Source organism: Achroia grisella, unplaced genomic scaffold (genome assembly GCF_030625045.1).
Source record: "Achroia grisella isolate CSIRO2021 unplaced genomic scaffold, CSIRO_AGI_Agris_v1 utg779, whole genome shotgun sequence".
Classification (NCBI taxonomy): domain Eukaryota; kingdom Metazoa; phylum Arthropoda; class Insecta; order Lepidoptera; family Pyralidae; genus Achroia; species Achroia grisella.
The window spans coordinates 214,663-231,558 of NW_026713019.1; the positions used below are offsets into that span (position 1 = coordinate 214,663).

Genomic DNA, 16,896 nt, shown 5'->3' on the forward strand with positions numbered 1-16,896 from the left:
TGTTGAGCAATAAATGAAACGAAGGATAGTATTCAATAATAAAACAAGCTCTTATAACGATAAAAACATTATAATTATCATGATGTATAAAATATTAATGTATTAGACACAGATTGAAAGGGAAATCATTGTGATCCTCTGATGATGCTCTCTAAGATATATATCAACATAATAAATCTTAAATACAGTATAGAAAATGGGTCAGAACGATTACTTTCATGGTCAGTTTTGTACCAAACCCGATATAATTATGTAATTAATTTAATATTTTATTTTACACAAATGTAAACAGTCATCTTTTTTAAAACCATATAGTGTCCTATCTGCTTGTAAGGATAGCAATGATATCCCAAAAATGTTAAAATAACTTGCACTCGCCGACCGAATTGATTTTATCGAATTGATAATAACAGCATATAGATGGTTACAGAATATATTATATTAAAATATCTAACAATTTAATGGATTCAATTGCTGTTGTCAAATAAATTAATACAAAATTTTCCTATTTCTTATTTACACCCTATATTTATACGTACAAAAATATATTATCCTCTATAAATGCAGTAGTCAGTGCTTAGCATCATTGAGGAATGTTTAGACACCATAGAATTTACAGAAACAACGCTTTAAAAAAACCCTATACCTTATATTAACTTAATACATAATTTGTTTTACACAAACAATCATTCATGTTTTCAATTATTATTGTGACTTGAAAGGTTTATTCGCGTAAGGATAGTTCTCTTTCCCCATGAAATTGTAAAATATATCCAATAAAGATATATTAAACAATTTAAAAGGATTTAACAAGTATAAAGGTTAGACCTTTACCCAATAATGGACTACAAATTAGGCTTAAAAATACTGCCTAATGAGTGCCCCAAGATTTCAATCCCTTATGTACTTAACAGTTTAATTTTAATTATCATATCCACCACCCCGAGTGCGCAATTGATAAATTAGATCCTGTATATGTTCATTCTTTCTTCTGAGATTGTTGGCGCCTTTTTGTTGCTAAAAATATGCACCAACCCAATCCAACTAAGTTCATAAAGAGTACTCGTAACTGGAAGGAAAATTATACAAAATATTATTATTACGGTGTCTTTTTACGTAACTAAAATGACACGCAAACGATTACTTGCTGGTAAATGACTCCTAAATACCTACAAGAAGAGGTCCACGGACATAGCGTCATCATGTAACGGCTGGTATCCATATTAAGAGTGTGAAATAGCAATGAAATTACAAAGTAAAGCATAAGGTCTTATCTTAGCCCTTTGGAATGGTAACCAATGGGATGATGTGCGTTACATGATCACGTGATGACCCTGTTGCTGTTCATGTAGTACGAGTAACATAGGCGACGATTAATGATACTGTGCAATGGGATAGATAAGCATGTGACTTATTTATCCGATATTGAAGAGAGTGGTATCAATCTATTGCGCCCGGACATAGTACATGTTGTACTTATATAATTTCGTTTGAAGAAGCTTGTGTTATGGGTTCTAGACAATAGATATATAGTTAAATTCGTTGTAAATACGTACATATTATACATAGAAACCACCCAAATCGACACAAACAATAATTCTCATGAATACAATTGTTTATACCGTGCGGAGAATCGAACCCGCGGCCATCGAAGTAAAGCGGTGTGCTAAACCGCCAAATAACAGTCCGTCAATTAGTTAATATAATTTGTTATAGGTGTTCATGTTATCAAATCATCGGACAGTAAAAAATTTACTTGTTAATTTAACGTTTTTCACTTATACTAATTTTACTGTGGTAAATAGATGTAAAAAATCGCTTACCATCGATGGCACAAATGCCAAATTAATAACTTGGAATATCGTTAGCCATTTCCAATTTGCTTGTAATATTGGTACATATAGAACCTGCAATTGTTTCAAAGCTGCCGCATGGTTTTTCCCTTCAAATCTGGCCAACGTATACAAGGAAAACGCTTGCATGAACGGAGCGAATATTAATCTTTCGATAAACAATTGCTTTACTACGGGAAATGCAACTACATCTTCAGGAAACAGATTTTCTAGAGTTTCATAAAAGTAATGAGGAATGCTCCCACCAAATAATAACCTGGAAATGAAAGTATAGCATTTTAGATCTTGTGCTATAAACTCTATTTAACTTTCTTTCACTACTCAATAGATTTATATTATTACGCTACAATTAGGATGTGTGAGATCACAAATATTTAGTGCAGAAACTTACTGCCATTACAACTTTCTCTAATGGTGATATAATTCCTAACGGATTTTTGGAAGCCCCCTCCGAACCGAACCGGGTGCGCCTGCGAGCCTTACAGCGTAGCGTTAAGGAGCGCATCGCGCAGATTCGGGACGGCCGGTGGGGCAAGCTCCTAGAAGAGATAACGCCATGCCACACCGCGTACTGGCGCATAGCGAAATCTCTCAAAACCGACCAACAGACAAACGACATGCCCCCGCTAGTCCGACCCGACAACACTATAGCCTTCTTCGACGAAGACAAGGCTGAGTGTCTAGCGTCCAACTTAGAAGCCCAATGCTCCCCCAGCACGCTCCCAGTCGAGGCAGGTCATCTCGAGAAGATAGACACCGAAGTCGAACGCATCGCGTCCACCCCGCCCACCGAATCCCTCTCACCAGTCACGCTTGATGAGGTCAAAACGCTAGTTAAACAACTACCTATCAAAAAATCACCCGGCTCAGACGGCATATCGAATAGATTAGTCAAAAGTCTGCCATCCCAACTTTTGTTATTACTCGTCGCTATTTTTAACGCGGCGCTGTCCAACGCTATATTTCCAGACAGCTGGAAAGAAGCCGTGGTCATTGGCATCCCCAAGCCCGGTAAAAATAAATCCGACCCGTCCAGTTATCGTCCTATCAGCCTCCTCAAGGCTATAGGCAAGCTGTACGAGCGACTCCTCCTCGCCCGCCTAAAGGAGTTTATATACTCCAAAGGCCTGCTCATCAATGAGCAGTTTGGCTTCCGAGCCAAACACTCATGCGTCCATCAAGTGCACCGCATCACGGAGCACATTCACAAAAACACTCTGTACTTCGCCACCAAGTCCCCCAAAGGCGGTACAGGCGTCCTATTTTTCGATGTGGCTAAGGCTTTCGATAAAGTCTGGCACAACGGCTTGATTTACAAGCTTCATCAGTTAGGTGTCCCCGACAGGCTAGTACTCATTGTACGAGATTTCCTGTCGAATCGCTCTTATCGCTACCGTATAAACGGAGCGTTATCCGACCCGCACCCCATACGAGCCGGCGTCCCTCAGGGCGCCGTCCTCTCTCCGATGCTCTACTCGTTGTACACCAACGACATCCCTAAATTCTCCGACTTAAAAGTCGAAATATCGCTGTTTGCCGATGACACGGCTCTCTTTACATCCGCCAAGTCCCGTGCGACAATAGCCAGACGGCTTCAGAAAGCCGTAACGATACTGGGCGAATGGTTCCGTCGGTGGCGCATAGAAGTCAATCCCGAAAAAAGTGCAGCAGTGTACTTTAGCAGGGAATTCGACTCTATGAATCACCCGATCGAACTATTCGGCCAAAACATCCCGTGGGTTTCGAAAACGAAATATCTCGGCGTCACCCTAGATAGGAAACTAACGTTTCGTCCTCACATCAAGCGTGTCCGCGACCGAGCCGCCTTTATACTAGGGCGACTCTATCCCTTTATTAACAAGCACAGTAAAATGTCGCTTCGCAACAAGCTGACATTATACAAGGCTTGCATCCGTCCCATCATGACCTACGCTAGTCCCGTATTCGCCCACATACCCTACTGTTTAATCAACAGACTACAGGTCATTCAGAATAGGTTTCTGCGTCGAGCCACCGGTGCGCCGTGGTTCGTTCGCAGCGTAGATCTCCACCGCGATCTTAATCTGCCCTCCATCAAGCAGTTTATGAAGGAAGCGTCTCGACGCTACTTCGACTCTGCCCAATCCCACCCTAATCCGCTTATAGTCAGTGCGGTCGACTACGCACCGAGGAGTAATATCCGACATACGCGACAACGTCGCCCGAGGCACGTTCTCATTGACCCTGAGAACCCGTTCCACCCCGACCACACTTTTACACACACACACGACACCGTCCTCGCCGGCGAAGACGACGACCTCAAACACACAATATCGCGCATTCAACCGGGCGCCTGCGCGCGCCCGGGCGCTCCACACCGGCGCCCCCGGGCGCCCCTCCGATCGATCCCCCGTCCAATTCAAACGGGGATCGAAATTACGACGGCCTGAGCCGAGGTTCGAACCCCTAGTGGTGCCCTCAGACTAAAGTCGTATCCGTCGGGCAGGAGTTGGCCTTCAGCCGCTCCATAAGTCCTTCCGCGGGTTTGGAGTGCCATCTGCACTCGCCCCATAACGTCCGGTAAAGCTGTAAAGGCCAGCTACGGCCAACAGCATTAGAGTAGTCCGAAAAAAAAAAAAGCTTGGAAGCGAAGTATTAACTGTTCGGCGAGTCAGTAATGGGCGGAACTTGATCATTCTCGGGAAATCAATGTATGGTGAATCGTAGTGAATTTACCTGTATTAACGTCTCTACGATGACCTAACTTCATTCTCATCGATAGGATCCTTCACTGGTACCCCGCGAGCATATGCCGTCAATGTAGGCGGGTGCACCATTCCATCATCATCATTACAAAATATACGACAGATTTGATCTGAATCCTATTGACTTCTTTCAGTAAATTCACGAATATTATAAAAATACTTACCCATAAAGTCCAAAAGCTAGTATGGGGTCCAGTCTTATTCTACCGCCAGCTAGTAACTGTGATGCAACACTGCCTGTTACACCCACCACGCAGCTGTAATCACCAAAAAGCTTTATGTACTTCATAAATAACACTATACTAGCGACCCGATGCATTACAAATCTTTGAATTTCTTGTTCTATATTATAACACGTATGTATTATACATATAAAACTTCTATCCGTTAAAATCCGTTGCGTAATTTAAAATATAGAAGCGAATAGATAGCCGCTGTGACTTTGTTTTATATTACGTAGGTAAAGATACCTTCTGAACTGAATATATTAGAACATGTGGCAACGCTCGTGTTTCCTAGGACAGTAGAAAAAGGAACCGTCAGTAGATGTTAAATATTTTTTTAACACGTTAAAAACCGCATGCCCACTGATGGATCACTCCGCAACGAAAGTAAATTTACGCATTGGTGTACCCCACGGGTACAACCGACCCTAACCCGGAACCCCCGGATAATATCTACCTTAAATTATTGTACACTAAAAACATATTTAAAAAATTACATCTGTAATTAACAATAAAAAATATACCGCTCCCTATGTGAGAAATAAGACTTTTTAATGCAGTCTTCAACGTGTTAAATAAGTTACGTTGAGATAAAAACTATTATGATTTATCCAAAATATAGATTATTGTGAAAATAGTGTTGTGAACTGAACATATAAAAAGGGCCGTTATCTAGTATAACGGTCCTTTTTATTTTTGGGGTAGTCAGAGTCATTATCAACTGTAGAAGACGTTGTAAACACAATACTAGAAAAACCTCAAATTTCTGTCAGTAACCTATACTAGATTCAACATGGGAGGACGCGAGTTCACCGCTGCATCTCGATTTAATTTGAGTTATTACCAGTGTTTGCATTACCAAAGAGATAACCAGCAATATAAACACAGTGGTCAACGACTGTGTTTATACTCCCAGAATCGAACTCATGACTATTGGAAGCTATAAGTCTGATAGAACGACGCTTTTTGTAATTTACTGGCAGTTTAATCCGTGTTACGAGTGTTTAGACATGTCCATATATAGTGGAGACTCAACTCTCCGGGCCTATAGTTATAAAACTAATATATTATTTAAATAACATCGTTTTATATGTATGTAGGCACATTTGTAAGTACGCAAACGTACGTCTAATCTCGTTAAACATTGATTTTGCTTGATAACTTTGTTTTTGTTTTTAACAAAGACACTTACGCGTACGTAATAAATTAACTTTATAGTTATCCTATAAAAGTGCTTTTCTTATATTTTTTTATGTAATTGACAACTTGAAACTGCTATAATTGACAATTGTTTTTTTACACACAGATATATGGTATTATTATACTTATTTTCTTCCCTCATAACCGTTTACAATTCTAATTCTTAATTTATGATCACTTCAAATTTAAGTTTCGAGTCAATCGATTTTGCCTAGGTCTCATAACCATTTCATGGATAGATACATAATTGAGAATTGTTAATCACATAGTTACATAATTATGGTCCGAGTCGACTTGTTGGTAGGTACATAAGAAATTTCATATAACGAATTATTACTAAGATATTATGTTTTATAACAACTTTTAGGTATGGTAAACCTTGCATTAGAAGTATCTAAGGAAGTCAATTTGCGAATGGCGAATGAAATCGTAGATAAGTAATTAATAAGTCAAATTGTTATCACAAGTAAATATTTTGTTATCAATTGTGAATAAAATAAGAAAGAAGTCCGAAGTACACCACATAAAGTTAATATGGGTACAACATGTCTGGGCTGTATGACTGACCTAATTTAAATAATGTCACCTTATATTCAATACTTTTCGTTTAAAATATTAATTGTAATCATTAACTGCAAAAATACCTACTGTCATATAAACAGCGTTTTTTCACAAGCCTAGCCGGTAAAAGATCTGCCGTAAAGATGGAAGGTATTTTTGCACTTAATTATTAAGTATAATATTACTATATATTAAATATTTAAACAGATAATAATAGTAATATCTGAAAAAAAAAATGTTAGGAGAGTTACATTGTACCAAATATGATAAGGATTCTTGTTACTATGTAAATAATATTCGAACATGAACATAATAGGTTGAATTAAGTTATCTGTGTACAGGAAAGAATAGAAACTGACTACTATCTCTATTGTCCCAAATAAAATCGTATTTTGTCCAAAATACTGACCTAATCGTAAACTTCGAAATCCATACATTCTGTTGAACTTTCTTAAGGGATATAAGGTCACAATATTAAGTAAAATTCTTACCTTGATATAGACTTTGTTCTTATAGGATTTAAATACAAATTCTGTAAATATGATGATAATAATTTCATAATAGGTTTTGAGAGAGCCATTATTGTTACTTTCACTGCAAAATAAACCTTCTAAACTAGATTAACACAAAATATGTACACTAAACGCAAACACACGTCGCTTTCGCTCCGTGATAAATGATTTGTCAATTTATTTATTTGATAACATTTTATCAACCAAGACATTAATAAACATTTTAGGTTACCGAAGGTTACGTATTTATTTTTGTTACCAGTGTCCGAAATTGGAACTAACAGTCTGTTGGAATATTATGCTAAATATATTAAATATAAATAAATAACTAATATATAAATTATTATAGGATATTATTGTAAGTATTTGTAACCATAAATTGTATTGTATCATTATATTTATGATGTATAAAATATTAATATTTCATTCCTTAACAGCGACCACAACGCCATCATGAAGTGCAAATTGAGTTGGGTTGAAAGGTGACGTTTGGCTGAATACTGATATCAGTCGCAGTCAGTCAGCATCAGCAATATTAAATGTACTGATTTGACACAAAGGTTGTGGATTGTTGATTTATTAAAACACGATTATTTATATATAAAATTAATATTATGTGACATTTATTTGAATGATTATAAACAATCAATTTAGACAATAAATTATCGCATATAAATTAAAATATGTATCCATAATTGATTATACAAATAATTGCAATTCCTGTACAGCAGTTCTATTTAACTACCTACCTTAACTACTACATAATAATATACATAACTACCCACATTCACATAAGAGGTTGAAGTGAAAGATGTTTTTTTTACATTGAAGAGAATTTTAATGAAAATATGATAGAAATCTTAATATTAGAAATTGTTAAGCTTTCAGCTTTTAACCAATCATCATGAAATTTGGTATAAACGTAAAATTTAGGACAGACAAATACAGTTATCTACTAGCTTTCTGAGTTTTCGTAACAAAAGCAATACTCAGCAAGCTCAGTTTATAATAAATAATGAAATGAGCACATCTTTATTTCCATTTCAACTAATTGCATACACATTACAACTTTACAAGCCATAGTCGTTAGAGAAAAATTTAATACGTCTAGTTCATAATCTAATATGTATTGTTAAATACCTACTACACAAGATACAGTCACTTGTAATAATAGATAAATATACTTGATTACTATAGAATTACCTGAGACATTGCTAAAAGTGGGGAATAATCGATCATGTACTTTCCATTTTGCTAGTAAAATTTCTCTGTCTGGAAAGTTGTTGCATATCATTTACTTTTTTTTTAGAATAATCATAATAAACTTCTTACAAATTTTCAGATTACTATAGTTAAGTAAGTTAATTTATAATACAATATTTATTTATTCTTTATTGAACAAAATACTTTTGTACAACAGGAGAGCTTAATGCCATGTGGCATTCTCTCCCAGTTTTTATACTTTTGGCTTAGAAGGTAATTTCAATAAGTATCCAATTTCATATAAGTAAAAAAATAAAAATGGTATGGTTAAGAGAATAAGGAAAAGGAAATCAATATGTTCTTTCCAAAAAAAATTAAAAAGGCAAAGTAATTGTTAGGTAAAATAAAATACGACTAATAAATAAATATCAAATGATATGACATGCGGATGCGGCAAGTGAAAAGGTAGACTGACAAATATAAATTCAAAATATTATCGTTTATAAAGTACACTCCCTTTTTATACAAGATAAAATATTTAAGCTAACCTGCAGCTGTATTTAAATAAAGTACATTATACAAAATTAATAAAAATTATTCTACTTTATTGAAAACATACTTAATTTTTTTTCAAAATAGATCTTTGATATTTCCTCTGCTATATACACATACATAAAAAATTTTAGCTACCCCCAAATAATTTGTCTAATTGTCTTTGTAAATTGTTGGATGTAATCGCAGGGGTGTCGGGCATAAGCGTATTGCGGTTTTTAATTCGTGGTGTATTTAAAAAGCCCATATCCCCTTTCAATTGCATATACATGTTCAAGGCTCGGCCATTAATGTCTTTACTGGGTGTTACAAAGGTTGAAACATTTGGCATAGACTTGTGGCATGCTTTCTTCCTTAAACATGAGTTCTTTTTATGTATTGTGTAAGAAGGTGATTTAACAGTTGATTTTATAACAGAGCAGGTTTTTCTAAGTATAGGACTTTTGTCAGCCTCTAAAGTCTTGTCTTTATCACATTCGGGAACTGACTTCCCATGTGTTTTATCATGTATTAACTTTTGCACACATTTTAAGGACTTCATTTGTGATTTCTTGATAGTATCAAGTGTCATTATAGCACTATCAATAATTTTAATGTTGTGTTCAGTTTCCTTCTCGACTTCTAACAAGTCATCAAGCTCCGAATTAGTACATGCCTTGTTTGAAACCTTAGCCTTGTTAAGTAAATCACATAGAGACACTATAACACTCTCTTCTCTTTTGTTATCATTGTTAGTTGTACCTGTTTCAACAGGTTTATCAAAGCACATAATTGTGTTATCATTATACAGAGCCGAATTCTCCAATTCGCTAGAGTTATTAAAATATTCCTTAACATTTCGATATTCTTTAAAAGGTGTAGAAACAGGTGGTGATACCTCTGCAATATTTTCAAGTGTTTGTTCCTCAGTAATGGCTTGTACCTTTATCTCTATATCATTGATTTCTTTTTCTCTTTGCAGGAAACTGGCGTCACAACTGGATTTCCAGGATTCATTAGATAGTGATGTGTCTGGCATTTTTAATTGTGGGTGCAACTTATTATTATTTTGCTTGTTATTTGGCTTTTGTGGTACTACAGTTTGTTTCTCTCTTATCACTCTAGGTTGGTACGAATAGTTCTCTTTGTTTCCAATAGTCATCCTGCTCTTTACTGGATTTGATACCAGTGGTGTTTCTGGTATATTAGAAACACCACTTATCCTGACTATATTTTTGGCTGTAAACAATACATATGTTCATAAATTAAAATAATCTAGTGTGTATTAGTGAAAATAAATATTTTGCAGGAGCAAATATTATGGACAGTGGTAATATGGCACACAGTGTCACTGTAATTGAGATGTAAATAAACATGGTTTTATAATTAACATGAATAACTATGACTATCATGTACAATATAACATTTTACAACAATAACATTATTTTGTCTCCATAATAGAGACAGTGTATAAAAATAATAGTTATTTGTTAAAAATAGTTAGAAGTATGAAATTACTATTAGTAACATACCTTGTAGTAATGACTTCTTTGCTCTAAAATCAGGTTTTGGAAACTTCGGTGTTTCAGGTGCTTTATGCATACTTAGTTTTGAATTTGTCACCTGTGATATAAAATCAAATTTAAAATTAAAACTATAAATCAGAAAAATTGCAATACATAATTTGCTGTGGTACACAAGTGTATTTTTTAAAATGTGTATTACATTAAAAAGGTTATTATACATTCCAAGTAATTTCATATAAAAATATACTTTAGTTTTAATTACATTATGAATGATATAATCTAATGCAAGTAGGTGGTAAAATTACTAATTATAATTTTCAATTGTATTCTTAAATTACTCATTTAAAAAAAAATAATTGTGTAATGTGAACATAGAACAATAGAACAAGACATGCTATTTCCCTCTTATATAGCTTTCACTTTAGGATAATGGAGGTTTATGAATATTACAGCGGACTGTTTTATTATGAATGGTAAGGTTGTTCATTACCATTTCTCCCTGGAAACCATAATGATAAATTACTGGTGAATATGTCATGATGGGATAACTGACCTGACCTCATGCTCATCTGGTCATTCTCCACTGGTGGCTCACCAGTGTAAATTGCTAGCGTTGGCAGGTGCAGCAATTGAATATCATCCATAAAAAACCCTTGGTGGTATTCGCCATTAGTTAATACTATTATTATAAGTTTATGGCAGACAAGTAATTAAGCCTTATTCTTAAATAATACTTATGGTAATCAATATTTGAAAAACAATAATATTTTACCTTAGGCTTTGGTTGGAAGTCAAGCACTTTTCTAACTGGATTATCTCTCAGTTGTCCATCTGCTGTGTGACTAATTTTCCTTTCAACTTTTATTGAAGAGTTCCATTTTTTTTTCTTAGTAGATGTGGCAGCTTGGTTAAACCGACGAGGAGACTGTATTTTTAAGGCTGAAATAATTAAATTAAGAGTTAAAAGGTTTGCTATTTTCAATATTAAATTACAATTACAATTTCTTTATTGTCATTTTCACTCTTAGTACATTTTATTTTATTTATTTATTATTCAGACGGTAATACATAGTATATTATTACATGTCATATTATAAAAAGAACAGTAATTAAATATCTAATCAAAAAATTAATTTATAAAAATGATATACTGGTACCTTGTATGTCTGCTCTCATTTCAGCAATAGTCAATGGTTTTAATACTTTCTCAGCTGTCCGAGTTTGTGCCATAGCAGGTCTTGGCTGTTTTTTTGCAGTAAGTGTGTGCATTGTATCCTTGGACAGAATGCCTAGAAATAAATAAATATCATGACAATTGAACTATTTATATCCTGTATGGATTAAATCTTATAATTAATTAAAGCTTATATAAATAAATAAATATAATTTATTACATATAGTGGTGTTTCAGAATTGAAACTAAACTTTGCATCATAACATAAACCTCAACATTGTAATGGTACAGATACGTACCACTAAGTCCGGGCAACATTTCTGCCATCGTCTTCGGTTTTATAGTTTTTGTTGTTTCCATTTTTGCACATAAAATTAATATAATTAAGAAAATCACATTCAATAAACAAATTCAAATATTTTCATATTTCCCAACTGACATAAATGTCAAAGTAGCTCCTGTTTTTAGTTTATACCATAGACAATATAATGGTCTCTGGTTTTTACAAATGTTATCTGTGAATTATTCAGCCACACAGAGTAATAGGTATATTTGTTTGATATCATATTTTTCTTATTCCTTCTTTCACAGGAAGTACATGAAACGTTTGCTTTTAGTTTAGCATAGGGAGTTTTTATAGTATGGCGTATTATTTCATTACCTAACGTATTCGATCAAAGTTGTTAGTCCGTCTATGACAATAGATTGACATTTCTTATAAAATTGACAGCGTTATTACAGAAATTATACAAAAGACAACGGCTGTATGGGCTTAGACTCTTTGCCTTTCCATTACGGATAAATAAAAAAAAAAAAAAAATGACAGCGTTATGTCACTTTACCCGCTCAATCGTGTTGATAAGAGTTGTGTTGATTAAAAAAAATATATTTGTCCTATTCATAGTGATTTATTGGTAACGATAGAATAGTCTACATAATTAAAGTAATATCTTGTATTTCTTTAAATTTTATAATAATAAGTAATTGATAATTACGTTTAAATCAAAATGGTGTCGAATGTGGAAATCAAAGGTTTTGACGAATTCGCTAAATATACAGATAACATTGATCCTAACGGCCCTCCTGTTTTCTTTTATTTTAGTGGTGAAAAAACTGCAGACGGCAATAGTTGGTGTCCCGATTGTGTGGAAGGTAAATATTTGCATTCAATTAATTTCTCCAAAAATAGCTAAATTATTATTACAGTATAATAATAATAATAGTAACCTAGACGGTTCACACCGCCCCATCTAATCCAAAGTAATACTTTTTTGTACATGTTTATACCCAAGGAACCGCGATCATCGTTGTGCGCTATCGCTAGACAATCGAGACGCATCATATCAGCCGTCGTATCCATAGACCTTAAGCCGCTTAGACTACATTATTTAATGATATCTAATTCTACATGATTACTTATCTATAGATGACCGCAAGGTATTCCTCCCTGAGTCATTACAGCTTGCAGATTTATGTAATGCTTTATAAAACTTTAACTTACTCTGCACCTTTGAATGAGGTTTTAGTTATTAATAAGAATTACAACCTCATTATAGCCCAAGAATAAGATCCATTAACATTATATTTTGGGCAAATCCTGCTTTGTAAAAACTATGGTACATTCTATTTTTTTGTTTAATTTGGCATATGTCACTTGAATAGTAAGAAATGCCGAAACCTAAATATAAAATACAAACATTCAATTTAAACAATTATGTAGAATTCAATGAATTTGTAAATAATATGCCTGAAAAGGGGCCTAAGGTGTACTTTTGGTTTGCTAGCAGTAAAAAAGCTAATGGTAGGAGTTGGTGCATTTATTGTCAAATAGGTGAAAGTGATTGTGTATTGTATTAGATGGCTATAAAGTATATTCATATTCTATACCTAGCTGTAAGCTGTACCTGCCATTTTGTCCATGTATAATTTAACAAAAAACTTAATTAAAGAATTTTTCTAAATTAAAAGTAGCTTAAGTTACTCCTTATTACATCAGCTACCTGCCAATAAAAGTCCCGTCAAAATCAAACAGACAGACAGACAAAAATTGTAAAATATGTTATTTTGGTGTATGTACCATATTTACATTCATGTGCATGTAGTAAAAAATTGTTATTTTGATATTACAAACAGACACTCCAATTCTATTTATATGTAAAAAGTATAGATTAGAATGTTTTTAATATTTGTTGATGAAAATTATAATTAATATTTTTTACACAATTTCAGCGGAACCAATTGTGAGAGCATATCTAACCGAGCTCAAGAAGAGTGTCATTTTTGCATATGTTGATGTCGGAAACAGAGAATAGTAAGTATTTTATATATAAAACTACTAATTTAAATATTATTAAAAGCAATATTGAAAGTTATGTCAACATTAGGTAGGTCACTTTTAGAGACAGAATAAGAGGAGAGGATAGTAAATTTGCTGTTTTGAATAAGCAATATATATTATTACAATGATGGGTGGTGTGTTAGATTGCCGTTGTCAGTGCTCTGATCACAGAGACTTTATATATGTTATATTATGATTTCATATGTATATGAGTCTATAAGGTATTATAGGTCTTTAGTAGCTTGAAATAAATTAGTAAATAATTTTTATGGCTGCTTATGATGCAAATAACCACAGCACCCTATCTTTGAGTTAATTATTTGAAATGGTTTGTAACAGCTGCATCATCAATACCATCAGATGAGACTGTGGAAGATTGCGCTCAATTTTCGTAAAAAAAACCCTTTCAGTGAATGAATTTTTAAAACTTGTCATGTATTTTTTTGAGTTTATTCAAAAACATTCAGTGAAATCTTTACTCTATATAATATTAATATAGTACAATATCAGCTAATTCAGCATGCCTTATAAGGTGTCATTTACAGATTACAGCTGAAGGATGAGATAAGGCAGAAAAATTACAGGATAATAGGCATGACATCTTTGTCTTTTAGAGTGCAATGCAGGAGTGGTAATATATATGGTACTTGTTAATTTTGTCTGTAGTGCCTGTGTATAGGATTTATGATCATATCAAGTTAAGGTTTTTTTAACGAAGCCTATTATTTTGGTTGTTATTAGTGATTAATGTCTTATTATATTAATTATAGCTGGAAGGACAAAGCGTGCCCCTTTAGAACTGATAGTCGAACTCGACTCATGGTGATACCGACTATCATCAAATGGAAGGGTGTACAGAGGCTCGAAGGTGAACAGTGCAGCAAGAGAGACCTGTTGCAAATGCTTTTTGAGGAAGAAGACTAAGTTTATTACGTTTTGTAATTCCATTAATCAGTATGCTGCATATTTGTATTATAAAACAGTGTAAAACATAATATGTAATCATAAGTATTGTTATCAATAAATATATTTGTTATTTTTTCACATATTATTTTTTTTTTAATTTGTGTGTCTTTATTAAAATAAAGTTGGATATAGAATTGGAGTTTGTTAGATGCATACAGTCTGGATATTTTTAGATGGACTGCAGTTTTTATACAGATTTTGATTAGGAGCTAAATGAAATGTGGTTTTTAACATACATTGTTATGAATTATGTATCTACGTAATAAAACGAGGTACTTGTTGAAAATATTTTACTTTGAAATTAATAATAAAAATGAAAATACAATTATAGAATTTACACTGCATCTAATAATTGGGCCAGGTATTATGACGTTAAGTACTGTATTTATGACGTTAGGACTATCTTGATATATATGATTGAGGAAAGATTTTAGAAATATCGCAACAAATTACCTCATTTTAAGTTATTTGTTAATATGAAATTAGCATATAGTGAAAAGTGACTTAGTTTAAATAAAACTCCAAATATGATTAAAATTTTTGTATTTAAAAAACATATTCCCCGTATTGTAAAAATATAAAAAATAGCGAAGTATTATATTTAGCGGATAATCTGTAAATTTGTGAACCGAGGTGTAACTATGACTACATAGCTCATTTTTTTAGGGGCTACATTAATTAGGGGAGGAGATTTGTTGACCTCAGTATGAATATGAGACCTACTGAGCAAGAGGTATAACTACAGTCGTCTCTATAATTTATTTGGATTACTAACTGCTATCGATGTTTTCCATCCCCGGCAAATTAATGGGAAATTTAAATTGTCAAATTTTAGTTATTAAACCGGACGCTCGCAAGTCCCTATCATTAAAACTAAAATATTTATTATTAGATAAAAGTTATGAGTAATATTTGATAAAATTGTACATTTAACCGGTTATATAAATTGTAGTAGGTACATATTATATTTAGTTCCTATAAAAGTATAAATTTTGTCATTCAATTAAAATATGCGATACGAAAATTTATTCAGAATAATTGAAATAGTACCTAGTATTTATCATTAGTTTTAGAAATTGTGTTTGAAGCATTGAGGGATTATATAATTTATGGAAGCATGCAAGTTCTATTTCCTTTATTATTTGCACAAAACTTATGTGCACATATGGCGGACTTAACAGCTTGCGGCGTTATCTACCAATCAACCATGAGTGGTGCAGAGAAAAATTGTTGCCCGTGCACTAATATAAATGAGACATTTTTAGTTATAAATATATGTAGGCGTTGTTTTAAATAGAACTAATATAATTGTAGACAACAATGCTTACAGCTTATGGATAATGCTTGATAAATGAGTTACAATACAACCGTAGCTTTTTATACACCTACTATAGAATGAAATACAATAATTATTTATTAAAATATATGTAATTAAAAAAAATACCCCTTATGTCATAGTATACAAAAAATATTTATGTACAAAACAAATGCCCTAATAATTTCTATTAACAATAATTGTCCATATTAAATTGTTTTAAATTGAACAAACAATATTATCACAGAAAATTCTTGAATCAGTTCTCTTAAAGAAATAACGTCATATGGAAATGTAGGGTACATTAAAAATGCATTTTTTTTTCAGTGTGAAATTATGATCTGAAAACGAAAGATCCGACTGATGTTATTTCTACAAGATTTAACAATTAATAATTAATCTACTATAGTAATATAAAATTATTATTAGTTTATAGACTGAATACAAATAATGTAGTTCTTGTATTTAGTTTGTTCCATATACGTAGTATCTCTGGTCATTCTGCACTTTTAAATATAAAATTTGGGCTAAAATGCACAACCCTATTTTAACTTTTCACTACTCTACTTCCTATTGGAAACTATACTTTAGCGTAGGTAGATAGACATACATAGACAGGCATCTTATATAGTTAACGTATGTGTTATTTTTTTTAAGAGTAATTGATTATGTGTATATCTATTTCATTGACTTTGGGCGCTATAATCTTTATATATATATAATAAAATTGTAAGATCGTGCATGTCACG

At 33.0% G+C, this 16,896-nt stretch overlaps 3 protein-coding genes across 3 annotated transcripts; 1 reads left to right on the top strand and 2 right to left on the bottom strand.

Annotated features, from left to right (window-relative positions):
* Positions 1-51: 51 nt before the first annotated feature.
* On the bottom strand, positions 52-7,357 carry LOC131850842 (peroxisomal membrane protein 2). The gene is made up of 4 exons (XM_059201217.1): positions 7,074-7,357; positions 4,762-4,854; positions 1,824-2,109; positions 52-1,069 (listed from the first exon to the last, which is right to left on the bottom strand). The coding sequence occupies exons 1-4, from the start codon at positions 7,160-7,162 to the stop codon at positions 980-982; spliced, it is 558 nt and encodes a 185-aa protein (XP_059057200.1). The 5' UTR covers positions 7,163-7,357; the 3' UTR covers positions 52-979.
* Positions 7,358-7,720: 363 nt separating this feature from the next.
* LOC131850740 (uncharacterized) lies at positions 7,721-11,946 on the bottom strand. The gene is made up of 5 exons (XM_059201087.1): positions 11,828-11,946; positions 11,512-11,643; positions 11,127-11,293; positions 10,361-10,451; positions 7,721-10,067 (listed from the first exon to the last, which is right to left on the bottom strand). The coding sequence occupies exons 1-5, from the start codon at positions 11,886-11,888 to the stop codon at positions 8,980-8,982; spliced, it is 1,539 nt and encodes a 512-aa protein (XP_059057070.1). The 5' UTR covers positions 11,889-11,946; the 3' UTR covers positions 7,721-8,979.
* Positions 11,947-12,368: 422 nt separating this feature from the next.
* Positions 12,369-14,790, top strand: LOC131850758 (thioredoxin domain-containing protein 17-like). The gene is made up of 3 exons (XM_059201111.1): positions 12,369-12,680; positions 13,758-13,839; positions 14,637-14,790. Exons 1-3 carry the CDS (start codon positions 12,536-12,538, stop codon positions 14,788-14,790), a joined length of 381 nt encoding a protein of 126 aa, XP_059057094.1. The 5' UTR covers positions 12,369-12,535.
* Positions 14,791-16,896: the final 2,106 nt, after the last annotated feature.

Excerpts from the sequence above, each read along its gene's own strand:
- LOC131850842 (XM_059201217.1), bottom strand. The coding sequence starts at position 7,162 with ATGGCTCTCTCAAAACCTATTATGAAATTATTATCATCATATTTACAG. Across the intron at positions 4,855-7,073 it reads AGAACAAAGTCTATATCAAG|CTGCGTGGTGGGTGTAACAG; the intron begins GTAAGAATTTTA and ends TGGTGATTACAG. Across the intron at positions 1,070-1,823 it reads TGGCATTTGTGCCATCGATG|TTACGAGTACTCTTTATGAA; the intron begins GTAAGCGATTTT and ends TTTTCCTTCCAG.
- LOC131850740 (XM_059201087.1), bottom strand. The coding sequence starts at position 11,888 with ATGGAAACAACAAAAACTATAAAACCGAAGACGATGGCAGAAATGTTG. Across the intron at positions 11,294-11,511 it reads AATGAGAGCAGACATACAAG|CCTTAAAAATACAGTCTCCT; the intron begins GTACCAGTATAT and ends TAATTATTTCAG. Across the intron at positions 10,452-11,126 it reads ACTTCCAACCAAAGCCTAAG|GTGACAAATTCAAAACTAAG; the intron begins GTAAAATATTAT and ends TTTATATCACAG.
- LOC131850758 (XM_059201111.1), top strand. The coding sequence starts at position 12,536 with ATGGTGTCGAATGTGGAAATCAAAGGTTTTGACGAATTCGCTAAATAT. Across the intron at positions 12,681-13,757 it reads GTGTCCCGATTGTGTGGAAG|CGGAACCAATTGTGAGAGCA; the intron begins GTAAATATTTGC and ends ACACAATTTCAG. Across the intron at positions 13,840-14,636 it reads GATGTCGGAAACAGAGAATA|CTGGAAGGACAAAGCGTGCC; the intron begins GTAAGTATTTTA and ends TATTAATTATAG.